The sequence below is a fragment of the Cyphomyrmex costatus genome, unplaced genomic scaffold, assembly GCF_001594065.2.
Source record: "Cyphomyrmex costatus isolate MS0001 unplaced genomic scaffold, Ccosl1.0 scaffold281, whole genome shotgun sequence".
Taxonomy (NCBI): Eukaryota; Metazoa; Arthropoda; class Insecta; order Hymenoptera; family Formicidae; genus Cyphomyrmex; species Cyphomyrmex costatus.
The window spans coordinates 1019855-1035686 of NW_017276922.1; the positions used below are offsets into that span (position 1 = coordinate 1019855).

Genomic DNA, 15832 nt, shown 5'->3' on the forward strand with positions numbered 1-15832 from the left:
CAGCATGTCAAAATTGAGCAAAGTTTCTAGGGCAAATCGTCTATATTTTCCAATTATCGGGTTACATCGCAAGCATCCTTAGACAGAAACTGAGGCGAAAGTCATTGTTACGCTCGGTGACAGGGCGAAGGGCGGCTCGCGTTCGATCGTTCCGCTCGTGGCAGTTGCGAGCGATAGGGCGCGGAGGTAGTGAAGGTTGCATGAATTTGTAACGACGGCTTTTTATAGACGGCATTTATCCTTGCAATTCGCCGTCGCCAGGTCAAGGCGACGCGACGTTAAACTTTGGTGAATCGACGGTTCGCACGTTTAAAGTTACCATCTTATTCTATTCACAAATCAAATTCTATTCATAAATCCCTCGAAGTTTCCCCAAGAGATCGACTTTATTGTAAGAATTAACTTTATAAATTCAACTTTTTAAATATAACAGTTGTAATATTTCTTTTCTTACGAAATTGATAAATTTTGAAATTTAGTATTAGACTAAACTAAAGGCAATCTCAGATTAATTTATATAATTCAATTTGAGATATATTTTTTGATTCTAGAAATTTAATTTTAGAGAATTAGAGTTTCTCTGCATAATTTTGTTATGTTTATGAGATTACAAATACCGTATCTTTGTAAATAATTTGACATTTGATTCTATCTCATGTTTTCTCTCCTTTAGTCAAGAAAGTAGCAAATTCGTTTAAAACAATGAAAACACGTTTACCAATTTTCCTGATCTTTTCCAACATAAAAATTTTTGAAATGTCATGCACGAGAGAATCGAGCGCACGTAATAAGATATTTTAATAGGAGAACATTGAAGCTTCTATCGTTGATTAAAATTCAGTTGTCGATTTTATTCGCGTATACAAAGTGTGACGTCTTTCTTTTTTTCTTTCCTATAGTTATGCCAGCTGCTTGATATAAAACGTGATCTACTCGGAGGAAAGGAAGTTACAATTAGGGTGCATTCAAGACTGCTAGTAAATCAGGAGGTAAGTCCGCACATACATTAAAAGTAGCGAATATATTAAAGATTATTTGCAAAAAGTATTTTGAATGCAATAAATGCAAATATCGCCAATTAAACCGCGTATGAAATGATGATGTTTAATAAACATTCGATATCAAGCTTACAATGTTTTAAACTTTTAGCAACAGTAATGAATTATTGATCAGTGTTACGTATTTCAATACTTACTGAACAATATATTGAAAAATATATATAATTGCTTCTCTGACAAAAATTCAGGTAATACAAATTAATATATATCAGGTAATATAAATTAAATCTTTCTAAATTCTTTATAAAGTTTGATTACTTCATAATGCGTTAAAAAATGCTATACCCACAAGTAGTACCACTATTAGATAAACGCAATGGAGTTTTATTTGTTGCGATTTGAAAGAAATAATTAAATCACATCTCTCATAAAACGGAATAGTATCTCACAAAATTTACATTACTTTAAACACGTAAGAATGTATAATGAGTTAGGTGCGATAATTAGAATGCAATAATAAATTAATAATAAATTAGTTTAACAATAAAAATATAACATATATAATAAATAAATTAGACATTTCTATTATCTTTTTAACAGATGTGTAACAAATATTTGCTATTAAGCATTTTTGAATTTATATATTCTGAACAGTTATATGTAAAAACAAATTAAATAATTTATAACGCGATATTTTTCATTTGTTATTATGTAGAAAGAGAAAGGAAGGATATTTGCATTCACTGATTATCCAAACGAGAATATTCCTGAATTAATGATGCGTAATATAAAGTTGTTTGGCAAATACTATGAGTCATGTGTATCAGTTATTGAAAGATTCCACCAGCTTTATAGCTGATCGACTTACGTGTCATTATAATGAGGCTGACGGTCGGGCAGTATCATCTCATCACGTGCTTGTACGAGATATACGTTAAATTGAACTCACATAATGATTTAACGTAAGCTGGTCCTGTACTGTCTAATTTACCAGACAACAAGGACGAATCGAGAGATAACGAGGGAAATGATGAGACGTCGGTGACAGGATACTATTTACGAGTCTTTAGTGCGTACTGATTGGCTCTAAAAAGACTCACGGTACCTAAACAGACACTAATTGAGAGCGGTTTAACCCAAGGGGAGCTGTAAAGAATGAAAACTCGCCTCGTGTATACGTATGTTGCGTAAGTCATAGTAGATAAATATTTAAAAATTAATTTCCTTTTAATGAAATTTTTATAGGCAGAGTTTGCTTATACAAGATTTAACACATTGAAAAATTTTCCGAATCAAGTACTGGTCACGGGTAATTGAACCTGATTTTTAAGTTGATTTGATTTAATAAAACTTTCACTAAGAGGTTTATTGGAAATATTGATATTAAAAATCAATATTTCAAGACGGGATTAACTTTGGACTTAACTGTGAGAGTAAATTACTTTTCGTGATTTAAAATTCTTTTTGATAAACATATCTTTTATGTACATATAGTTTATTAAATGTTTTGTCAAATAACGCGAAAATGCTTCATATATATGTTAATAGTTACAGATTTTTTTCCCTCATTTTCTGACACGCGCGAACATAACGAGACTAAATGTGATGCAAATGGTATAATGACGCACAATGCGACCATTTCTTTGGATGAAAAAATCAGAAGAAAAATTGCGTATTGCATGTATCTAACAGAAGATACGAACGTAACTGCGAAGCACATTGTATGCCGCGACAATGCTGCATGTGCGAAAGTTTGCATTATTCAGATTCTCTGCTAGACTGCGTGTCGTGTCTCTCATTAAGCATCGCAACAGTGATAACAGATCGTTTCTTCAATTGACAGACACGACTGTCTTCAATAACCTGATAACGAAACTCGTGATAATGTGCAATATATCGTGTTTTTCACTTTTATCTGGCGCGTGAAAGTGTCTGCGCCTTCAAATTAGTATTAACTCGCTGTCTCTGGTTTTCAGCGGTTTTCACCGCATAAAAACGGGACCACGCCTACTCTATAGAGATCTATAGATTTACATTTGTGTTTAAATGAACGATTGCATAACAATAAGAACAAAAAATTGAATAAATTCTTTGGAAGATGACAAAAGATTCTTCAATCGATTTAATATTGATTTTATCATCATAACACGTGTATGTTAATTTAATTTTCTAAACAGAAGGGCAAGCATTGTAGAACTGTTTGGATCTGTTTTATATCGATACTGCATTTTTATATTTTCAATCAAAATTTAACTCTGGACACGTATATTATATACAGCTATTCGGAATAGATTCGAATTGAAATTATTTTGTTTTTCTCGGAAAATACAGTAGAAATCTAGGAAATATCTGAACAATTTCAATCGGAATCCATTCCGAACAGTTCCACAATACGTGCTCAGAGTCATTTTCTGATTGAAGATATAAGAACGCAAAGATGTAATAAAACGATGGAAAGACTATATGATTATTTTATTATATTGTTATTATATTGAGGATATATTTGGAGATTATATTAATTGTTATATATATATATATATATATATATACACACACATATATGTTCAAAGAATCAACGTGTGAATACAGTGTAAAGTATTTATTTTAAAGATTCTTTTCTAAACATTCTTTGTAACAATTCAATTGCACAAGTATTATAAAAAGTAATTCAATAATTACTGGTTGATTAAGTTTATAAATTTGTAGCACATACAGTTTATCGATATACGCACAATTAAACAAATTGATTGTACTCTCCTGGGAGTATAACCACAAACGTAGTATTCATTCGCGAGTGATTAATTAATTATTTATGACATATGCGCTACTTGTTACTCCACATACGCTAAAGCGGTAACCAAGATTCTATTGGAATCAGTAATGCTGTTTCAACAGTATTATTGCATAGAATTATTTCTTAATAGGCTATGTTTATTCTCAACAATGGCTATTACATTTGAGCAAGACTCTTACCTGTATATTTTGAAGTTTTAACAGACTCGCAAGTAAAGGAAATAATACTAATTTCTAATAATAGAGAGTAATAATTAAACATTTATTGTGCAAACTTATTTTAGTTTTGTTCTAAATATTCTCATTAACAAAATAAATCTATAACGTGTAAAATTAGTACTTATTTTTATTAGTTATAAAAATAAAATAAAAAGATTAATATATTATCGACAAATACAACAAAACAAAGAATTTCTACAAGTTGAAAACAACAAGCACAATGCATATTTCTAATGCGACGCGTCATGGCATGCAAATCTCTCTCTTCTTCGGAACTAATCATAAATGCCATTGCTGTGCCCACGTGTATGTTCGTACAAGGCAATCCCGCATTCGCATCTGTACGTCAAACCTATTATTGCAAAAGTGTATTATAATGATTTCCAATGCAGTAATACTAGTTATCTATAAATGATTCGTATAATTAAAAATGTTATTTAGTGTGTGTGCGCGCGCACAATAATGTAGGCTGATGAATGTAACTGACATACGATGGAGATGTACGATCTGATTATACTGAATCACTATCAATTCTGTGCACAAATAACTTCTTGAACAAGAAAATATTATCACTTTTATCATGTAATTATCGTATTATTCGCTCAATATCGCATAGATAATAATTCTTTTATACAAATGTCGATGAGTATATTGAATTATTTTATCTTTTATCATCTCACTATATATTATTTCTTTAAGATTTTTATTTATAATATGTTTGATAAAATTGTCTTTGAATTAACATGTTTTGTGTATAATACTAATAGCTTCAGAATTATATAAATATTTTTATAATAATAAAAGTCAGTAAAAGTAAAATAAAATGGAAGCCGAAGAGTTATCAACAATCGTTGTTCAATCAAATAGTCTTATGTGGAAAATCCGTCTTATGTGGAAAGTCAGAACCAAGCCTTGTGTATCATAACGATCGAAATGTTTACACATCGTGAAACAATATTATTCACTTTACGTTACTTAATTTCAAAGCAATGATAACTAAATAGGATCATTAAGACTTTGACAAAATTAAATTATCTTTTTAAATATTACGTATATGTTTCACATTGAGCTTTACTGATTATTTATTTGTTCCTCGCTCGCTCTTTTTCTCCTTCTCTTTCCGAACATTAATGCTTATCGTAATATGTGAGAGCAAGCTGAGAAATCGATTTCGTAGATTGCGAATTGATTCAATAATCAGATCAAGCTCCGAGAAATTCAGGACGTATCGTCGTCGATGTCTTTACACCTTCACTAATAGAAGCTTTATTTTTTTAATACCCATCTTTGGGAAATCTTGGCAAGAGCGTATTGCAATGACGTGTAACTTCTTTGGAACTGTGAACCAGTCTTCGGACCTGACATCATTTATTTGATGATTGTCACATCGTCACCGATTTCGAAATGATACAGAATAATACCCCTTCCTGACAGCTTGACCGGATTCCCAAGCATATCTCGGCACTATCTGGGCGGAGTTTCCTTATCAGAATCACCGGATGACTGTCTCCTCGCTGCTGTCAGCCACTGACTGGTTGCTCCGATTGCTGCTCGTCACTGGCACCGAGGAGTGTGCGATCGGAAGCTATCATCTGGCTGTCAGCCGATGGTAAACAGTTCTCCGGTATACACCGCGGTGCGCAGACGTGCGTACGTACGTAGTGCAACGTATGCACGTGTGCATACGCGTGTATATGTGAACGAGCCTATAAAGAGAGAGAGAGAAAGAGAGAGAGAGAGAGAGAGAGATAGAAATAATTGAATACACATTCTCGTCTGTCCACGCGCGCTTTATTTACTCGTGACGTGGGGTGACTCCGGCATGAGGACCACCATCTGATATCGCAGCCAAAAGTGCATTCACTATCGTGCTTGTCATCGTGGTAACGGATCTCTTCAGGTGCAATCACCGTGGAGCTCCGAGAAGACATGCAATCGGACAAGTAGGGTTTTTATAAATAGTAATATGTGTCATTAATTTGTTAAAAAATTTAAAGCTTACATTCTCTCTTTTAAATTATATTTTATTATTTACTCATTTTATATGATAAATAATAACCGACGATAGCAACAGCGGTTGTTGCGAATTGGTTATTGTGAATTTATATTTCTAATCAGACTTATATTAATAAGTAATATTATATAGGTATACTATTTTATGTTATACTATTGTATGTTAATATACACATGTACTAATTAAAATTATTTTTATCTGATGACAAATTCTATTGTATGAGTAACATTAGCTATTCAGATTAAATGGCCGTCATAATGATTATGGCTGATCTATTCCAAGTTGATCGATTCTGCAAGCTGAGAAAGCAACAGATGTTGGTATAAAATTTGCGCTTGCCTTTCTATCGTATTTATATTGGATCACGATTTGTTTCTTTAATCTTCAATGCATTTAATGTCTATACTTTTGAACGATCATTGTAAAAATAGAAGATTGAAACACGCTATCAATGATGATAACAGATAAAATGTGCCAATCAATTCCAGCATATTTTGATATTCAATAGAATTTGTTAGAAAGATTTTTTAATTTAAAGAAATGATATATTGATACTTAATACATATTTATGTTTAAAAGCATTGTTATCGTATTACGAAAAAATAAATTCCATTTTTTTTTAAATTATATAATTTAATAAAATTTCTATTTAAGATATTATAGGAAAATTTTACTTACACAATAGAAAAGTATTTTAATTACTTGTTACTCATTCTAATACTAATATAATACAAATAAATGTCAGTAAATGTAATGTTAGGAAAATTTATGTCAATAAAATATTTATGTCAGACATACAAATTTGAATCAAGTTATTCAAATGTAAAATTGTCGCTCAAAACACGTCTGATGTATAAAAATTAAACAATAGACCAACCAACTTATAACCGACTGTATTAATCATGCAATCATGCATTGCACGAAACATGTTTAATTCCAATGCAGTACCTTGAATTAGATTCACCTTGCAACATGAAACGTGAATAGAGTCAGCCAACCGTTTAAACAAATCTTTTTTTCATGCGTATATGCACTGTAATACGCAAAAATCATGGAAGAATAATTATTTCACAATATCTAACCGTCGATCACGTGCTGACCCGCACTTTGACCCAAGTAACGTCACGTCACATGGATTCTCTTATCATCGTTATATATGCTCGATTCTACATATAATGATTATTGTTATCAAAGCAGCAAACTTTGAAAAAATATCAGTTCGTTAAGACAGAATTGATAATCGATGTGCGACATGCAAATTTATTCAATTTCAATTGCATTCATAAGTTATCTATATATCTCTTATACAGGAAAATCACCCGGAAACAAATATCGATGACATTTTGTGCAATAATTTTAACTTGTAAGAATCAAAGATAAATACATATAAGTTTCTATAAATCTTAATAAATATAAAAATAAATATTATAATCTGAAAGAAATATACATATAAAGTAAAAAATTTAAAAAATAAATAAGCATATAAGAGAAAAATAAGCATATTTCATCAAAAGTTATTTTTGAAAAATAATTATGAGCAGATAAAATAAACTTATATGAAAATAAATCGTAAAATTACGGAAACTATACCTTTGTTACTGTTATGAACAAGATCCTAATTAGAATCGTAATTAGAATTTTAAATAATGATACAAACGGCAATATTAAAATGTAAATGTTTCTTCATTAAAAAATGATGTGATTTAGCACCAAATTTACATTCTGACGCAGTTTAAGAGTTATTTTAGAGCGTCCTTTCAGAGAGCTGTTTTAAAGAAGAAAAAGAACTGGACTCTTAGAAAGCAACGGTTTATTTAGGGATAATCGACCTTTAACCTCTCTTATGTTAAAGGTGCATAAAACTCTTATTGATATTTAGATTGATAATCGATTGCTTTTTCCACTCGTTCTTCTTTCACCGACGAGATCTTTATTTTACAACTTTCCTCAAAATAGGTTAACATTTTTCTCGATCTATTTACACGTGCTGCTTTATAAAATTGCTTCAAACAAGATTGCATCTCCCATGTAAATAATTTCCGTAATGCAAAATATTGTAAAAATTCACAGTTACGCCAACGCATTTTGACGTTTAATGCTTGTCGATGGGCGAATTTCTTATCGATGCGTGCGTTGTATGGTAGCTACATCGTTAAAAAATGTTAATTTTAATTTAAAAATGTATAGATAGTAAATTTTCAGAAACATGCATAAATATTAAAATTAACTTTTACAAAATGTTAAAATTAACATTTTTATAAAAATTAACGTTTTTATATAAAAATGTTTAAAATTTTTGCATGTTTCTGAAAGTGCACTATATGACTTTAAAAATTGAAATTAATATTTTATTTTTAATAGTGTATAAAGAAGTAAGTCTTGAAAAAATAATTAAAGATGAAAAATTATACACATAATAAAGTATAATAATATCTACAATCATTTTCAGAAATTATATATAATATTATACAATAATATCTTACGTATAAAAATTATAAAATTTTACTATGCAATAATGATTCATAAATTTTACGGAAAGTTTTTATCTATGTTTAGTAAACATTGTTTACGTATATTATAATGTTAAATTTATATTATTACGCATGTGAACTTTGATATGCGATGTTCTAAGATCATCTTCATTAATCATAAAGTTATAGGGAGATTTTCGATCATGATGAACTTTCTACATCAGTGTTATACAAAATTAGCATACTATGCCAAATTAAGTCTCTGTCTCACTATTCTCTATATAAGTATAAACATCTGTCTTTTTTCTTCGGAAAATACAATGTCTATTTAAGGTAACCTTTTATATTTGCCAAATTTTTCTTACTTTAATCAAAGTTATATCAGTGGAAAAATAATTTTTACATGACAGGAACATGTAATAAAGTAAGGAAAATCACATTAAATATTTAAAGTTAAAAACATGTGGAAACTTCTAATAAATCAATTTGTTGTTTTTTTGGCACTTACAATTAGTACTATTTTTGAAAGTTATAGTATCAATCAATCTTAAACATATCATTTATATCTGTTCCTCGTGAATTGTATTAATAAAAATAATTAATCAGTTAATAAAGCTGATGTTACTATTAGAGAAGAGAGAGAAGTTTTATGAGATTTATGAAGTATTATTTACATTTTACAAGTGTGAATTTACGTGCCGATAGATAAATGTAGTTTTAACTTAAGGCGTGATGATTACAGTAGAATTATCATTTTGTGAGTCATGATTTTGTGAGTCTATTAATCTTATCTGTCATATATAATCTTTGATTATTTTTATCGTCGTTCTAATTTTCGTGCTATTTTCGTTTCAGTTCTTAGATCTAAAAATAAATATCGTCGATATATGTATCTACATATATTTGCGAGATAGATCCTACTATTTACGGAGTTTATATTCATTGTTTATTAATTCCGTCACGTAAAAATTATTCGGATAATCAGTACATTGAGATGTCGCTTCTATTCAAGAAAGATATATTATTTAACATTAATTTAAATTCACATTAACCTTTAAAATTTATTATTAATTACATTGCATTAATAACGTACCTACCAATTGTGAAAACTAATAATTATTTAAGTACAATATATTTTATGTTTATATGAATAATATGCATTTTTGACAAAAGATTTTTTATTTCATTGAAATAAATATAAGAAATATAAAATTATATAAAATATATCATCATACCTTACATTATTGTAAGAATTGAATTGAATAGACAATATCTTCATAAAGTTATTATCATACACATATATATGTAATAAATGATTAAAATACGATTTCTTAAAGATAAAAAACATTGAAGCAAATATTTATAAAGAATTGTCAACTCATCAAAATTATAATTAAAAAATGTTAGTTATATTAAAAAACAATTGTTATTGCACACATTATAATCAAATTCAATATTTAAATAAATATCTAACAATACTTTAATTTTTTCGTACTAAAGTTTATAAAAAAGTAATTATTTTCTATTTTATTATTGTATTATTATATGCTAATTTTATTTTTTATGTAATTTTCTTTCCTTTAAAAGTATTTACGCGAATATTTATAACTGATACTCTGTTTTAGATACTGTTTTAGATACTTTTTTAGACCTCTATCGTGGTTTCTTAGAGGCAAACGAACACGAGTATTTACTTGCTTATTTAATAACAAGATGAATGTTGTGTTTTTTATTTTTATATAAATAAAATATTAAAGTACCTTGCAATTTTTCATGCTATTAAAACTTTTTTGAACTTTTATTCATTAATCTTCATTTACAAGAAATAAAAAATGCAATTTTGATGCGATACCATTTGTAAATCGAGACTACTTGCATGTAAAACACACTTTTTAAATAAAATTATTGTTATCAAATATTCGAAAAAGTGCACAAAAACAAAATGCAAAAGTTCTATAAAACATTAACAGAAAACTGTAAAGTGCTTGAAACTTTATTTTTCTGTAATTAATATATTGGACATATATATAATCAAGACATTTTTAACACAAAAACATTTATTTTAAATTAAATACATATATATACATTAATAAATTTTTTAATGTTTATTCTTTTATTACAATCAATATTTGAATTACTATATTTTGCATGAATAAGATTTTAATTTTAACATTATAAAGGAAACTGTTACATCATTTTGCTCCTTCAGATTAACAATTAATAGTGAATTTGAAGAGCGTTTGGTAATTATTTGCTATTATCAATTATGGTAATTGATAAGTGATATGATAGACATTGATTGTCCTTAGATTCAAGTCATGTGTCAATTATATAATTAATACGCTGACGAATGAACTACCTTCAACGATTGCTGTGTATTGCCGTACTGAAACGTAATGTCCATACTGAAACGATTTGCAGTTATTTTCGTTATTAAGCAGTTAATTATTGTTGCATGTCCACAAAAAAGTGTCTATTACAAAGACCTTTTTATTTGACATTGTTGTCGCTCATTAATGGTCTCATTGGTCTGTCTCCCGACCTCCGCGCTTGATTATCTCGAGCATTGTTCGCTTCCTCGTCCAAATTTACTTGTTCTGAAACCGGATGTACAGCACAATCTGCACAATGCACTATGCAGTACTTAAAATGTCTTTCCTTGTAACATTTATACACTTTCCATTTTGTGTTAAATATCATATTTTGGACCTTATCATCAATAATTATTTTTTTTACTCCGTTTTATCACACTTAAGAAGATCCTAAAGTCGTCTATATTACCGATTAGATCATATAACCTAAGTAGCACACAGTATTTACAAAATGTTAAAAAAATATTTTAAAAAGTATATAAGTGCTTTTTTAGCACTTTTGCAGGAGCTGCAGTGTCACTTGGAAATTTTTGTATAACAATTACTTTTCCTCTTTCAATGATTTAAAAATTCTTTTCTAGGATTAAAATACACGCATTAATATACGTATTTGTGAAGTGGAATCTACGCTGAAAATGACAAATATTTCAAAATTGATGTTCTTTACTATTTCTTAGTTCAATATTGCGCTCCAGAGCTATCATGTCGTTGCACGTCGTGACAACATTTGCTTCATATAAAAATTGTGCAATCTGTACAAAATAGTAGTCCACAGACTAGTAATTTGCAAAAAGAAACAACGTGGAGTTGTTAAAATTGAACTTAGGTGTCTAGTTAAAACGTAATTGTTAGACGAAAATTTATGTATATATATAGCATGAGTGAGATATTGATGTAGTAGTGATGTGTCAATGGCACGTAATTGTCTGTGTGTAAGTGCTATTTCCAATAACGTCCAAACGTCTTTACAACATTTTTTCTTTGATATGAATCAGCAAAATCAGCAAAAATTTTTTTAATTATTAAATTAAATAAATTTTATATTAATTGTTGATATTAATTATAAATCCATATAAATGTCACATCCATTTAAGTTAAGATATGAGACATGGTTTGATAAAACAAAAAGCAGATTAATGACTTACATGTTAATTATGGAGATAGTACAATGGATTATACGCGACACTCTGTAACTATCATTGACTTATTTGATAATGAATTGTTACAAATTGTCTCTCATTCATTATCATGAATTTAAATGAAGTTAAAAGTACCAAAGATAATGCCTGAGTCATTTCAAAGTATAAAGATACTCGTAATTTTACATAATTTGAAAATAATGAAAGTAATTTTTCAAAGACTATTTAGCAGTTAAGCACTAGTATCTTTTATGGAAAAATACCACTGCGCAGTAATATTTTGAGGCACTACAGTAAAAGTCCAGTAATGCAGTAATGTACAATAGTATTGTAATGCAATAAGTATTGTAATACCTTAAAATACTATTGCGCACTAGTAATGCTCAACAATACTTTTCTACAAGAGATGTCCTACTAGCTGTCTATGTGACTTGTTTGCATTAGTTAATCGCTTAGTGCAACCTAGTGTTGATAAAGCGAAATGTAAAATGCAAATCGTAATCATGATTTAATAAGTACCTCAGGTAAGTTATTATCTTTTATAAACAAGTGGTGGTTATTAATTTTCGTAGTGGATATTATCATAACTCTGTATTTAGCTAATATTCCTTTCACAACATTTATAATAATTTAAAAAAAACTTATAAATAAGATAAAACACGGTTATAGGCATATGAAATATATGGTACACATCAATTGTAATTTTTGGTTAGATCTTTGTTATTTCAAACTATGGATTTTAATTCTCTTGCTAAACATTGTGGAGATAAGTAGATAAATAGATAAATTAATTGTTTCGAAAATAGTTCTTTGTATATTCTTATGTTAATGATTATATCAATATGTTAATAAACTTATAAAAGTAACATTGAATCGTTTCATTTCAGTTTTTCTAATATTTTTTTTTAAAGAGGAAAACATATACTTAAGTTTTAGATATTATTACTACTAAGTACGACCCAAACGCTACTTTCTTTTTAATTTTCACACATACAAACACACTATGTACCCTCATACAAATATTTGAAAATATTGTTCAGAAATGTTTTCTCTTTTGAACCTTACTACCAGTTTTTAATTTTGGACAATCGCAGTTTAATTAGATCATATTGGATATGGTTATATTTTTAGTAAAATATTTTCAGTAAACTTGCTGATATTTCGATCGAGAAATTTGAATATAATTTTTATAGGTATTTTACATTTAACGTAACGCTTATTTCATGAAATTATTAAATTTTAATTTCGCTTTGAGTTTTCATATTACCAATTAATACCTTTATTTTATATTTAATAGCTCTTTTTTTGTACAAAAACTATGTATAAATTATTTTAAAATAAGCAAGTTTCATATAATTAAGAAATTCATTTTTATTCACTTTTTTAATATTAAAAAACATTTTTTATATCCATAAATTGTAAGTAAATTCTCTAATAATTAAACATTGATCTCATTTTTTCTCTTTCCTCATGTTAAATCACTTAATCGTTTCTTATTATAATAGAAAGATAACTCGAATGAATAAATCGTTCATTATGTAGAAGTTAGTCTACAGATATAAACTGGGTAATCATATATTGTGATAATTATCCACTTGACGATTCGTAATCGGTAGTTGACAATTCAATGACAATGCAATCTTGATGTTCTGTCTAATGATTGTCGCAGATTACGAGCAGTCTAAAACATTCAATTAATAAAAGATGCATGGATCATGGATTGTCTTCATTAAAAAATTTTTCGACGAGATTAATAATATCACAAAGGGTAAAACAATTTTTTCAACTATCATTACATCTATATTCATTTAACACTTTTAATAATATACGAACTGATCGTTGTATCAGCAAGTATATTTCAATATTACACAACCTACACTGAGGAAAATATCTAGTTGTCTAATTGAAAATGAACGAATCAGAATTTTCTGCTTAAATCTGCTAGAATACTAATTGAGATAATCAGAATTGTGATTGACATAGTTAGAGAATCTTTTAATTCGTTTATTTTCAACAAGACATTTTTCTCAGTTTAATATAATTAAATTAAGAAGCAACATAAGATGCAGATTTTCAAATATCACTCAACATTTAGGATGCATAACGCGGGACCGCGGCGTCAATGTTATTCTACTATTTTTCTTCGCGGAGACACTGAAACGGAGGCGACCCTGACAGCACGTGCATGCGTCGTTCCGCGTTTATATCGAGCTCCATGCAATTGCGTTTGTCGAGAGCTGCACCTGGCAGCGCCTACGAAAAAGCAGATAAACGATCCGTCTTCCCCGCTCCGTCTGTGACTGATTTGCATCGTGTAAAGCTCATCTTGCGCCAGTTGCATCTGCGACGAGATGCATGTGCGGTGTGTTTGACTGTTTCCCGCCACGTGTCGTTCGAGAAGTAGATATAAGAAATGTCGTGCACCCTCGGTGAACGTCATATGTTTTTTATGTCGTGTGATTGAACATCGTCGGCGTTTAAGGTTGTCGGCAAGGCCAGGAACAAAAGAGGAAATTTTATTACTTCAACAATAAGGTAGCAAAATTTTTAACATACGAAGCTAATATTTCAATTTATTATAGTTCCTTTTGTATTTGTCATTAATTATGTATATTTGCCGCCGAATAAAACAGTAATCGAATATGCAAAGAAAATGAAAAAAAGATCTTTATTTAAAAGTACAAATGTCAAGTATTGAATAAAAACAAGCTACAAAAAGTTTCAAGTTACCGAAGATCATTATGAAAAGACTATTATAATCTCCACACACATATTTAATGTAGGTAATTTAATCTTTGTTATAAGATGACAAAGCACAAAATGTATAAAACGCGTGTCAAAATTAACATCCTCAGCGTAGGTAGATAATCGTAGTGTAACACATCTTTTTACATGTTCGTTTATAACGCATTATTTGACATGAAGAAGTACCATGACGATACAGTGCATTACACTTCCTTCAAGTTACAGTTGTTCTTTGTTAATTAAATTTAATAATATTATATTACCAACATTTTATTATAGTAATATGTATTATACATAAAATTTATAAAAATAAATATTACATAATATTTTAGCGAATTCTATTGAAATTACACTTTTTTGTAATACAAATAATTGCAATCATTGCTGCATTTAAACCAATATTTTTGCTGAAGCATGAATTTTTTCAAAATATTCGAAAAAACTTATATTTAATTTAAACGTAACAATGACTGGTTATTTTTTTAAAGTAAAAAAATTGTAATTAGTTACTTTACAAAGTAACTTTCTCTCAATCTTAACTTTTAAATAATCGCAAACAGAAGAAATAGGCACGTGCGAAACTTAAGTTATTCTATGAACTTGTTGCTTATATCTCAAAATTAAATCGCGATTATACATGATAATTTAGTCACTTCTGCAAAGTTGAACGTAAAATATCGAAAGTAACGTGACTATGGCTGTTGTATGATCGATATATGTATAAGTGTATATATGATACGATATATGAGAATTATACTTCAGCATCTATCTCTATTATTCTAAGAAACTTACATTCTAGATAATAATACTGACATTAAACTTTTGTTTGCAAAGTAAATTGTTTATGCATATCTGCCACTTGTTTAAATCTTTGATCGACTTATTCGTTAATTTCAGGAAATTGTAGATTTAAAAGACAATTAAAAGATAAACATTTCGCACACTGTGATATAAGTGGAAAATTAATGAATACTATTTATTTCTCAGATACTTTCAAGTTGAATATTTTCTTTTCTTATAAAAAATTAATCTTTTCAGTTAATTATTATATATTTGATTGTTGGTAATTATTTTTATTATG

At 28.7% G+C, this 15832-nt stretch overlaps 1 protein-coding gene across 8 annotated transcripts in view; it reads left to right on the forward strand.

Annotated features, from left to right (window-relative positions):
* The first annotated feature begins 946 nt into the window (after positions 1-946).
* Ndae1 (Na[+]-driven anion exchanger 1) overlaps positions 947-15832 on the forward strand; it is a 50398-nt gene continuing 35512 nt past the window's right edge. For 6 of the 8 annotated variants that reach the window (XR_001940751.1, XM_018541377.1, XM_018541370.1 and 3 more), the window contains exon 1: positions 5557-5953. Coding sequence is in view for 5 of the 8 variants with exons in the window: in XM_018541377.1 (XP_018396879.1) it covers positions 5940-5953 (14 nt within the window). In the remaining 3 variants the exon portion in view is untranslated. Of the gene's footprint in view, positions 990-5556; positions 5954-14473; positions 14542-15832 lie in introns of those variants that run through there. The other 2 variants (XM_018541371.1, XM_018541372.1) reach the window with 2 other exon arrangements.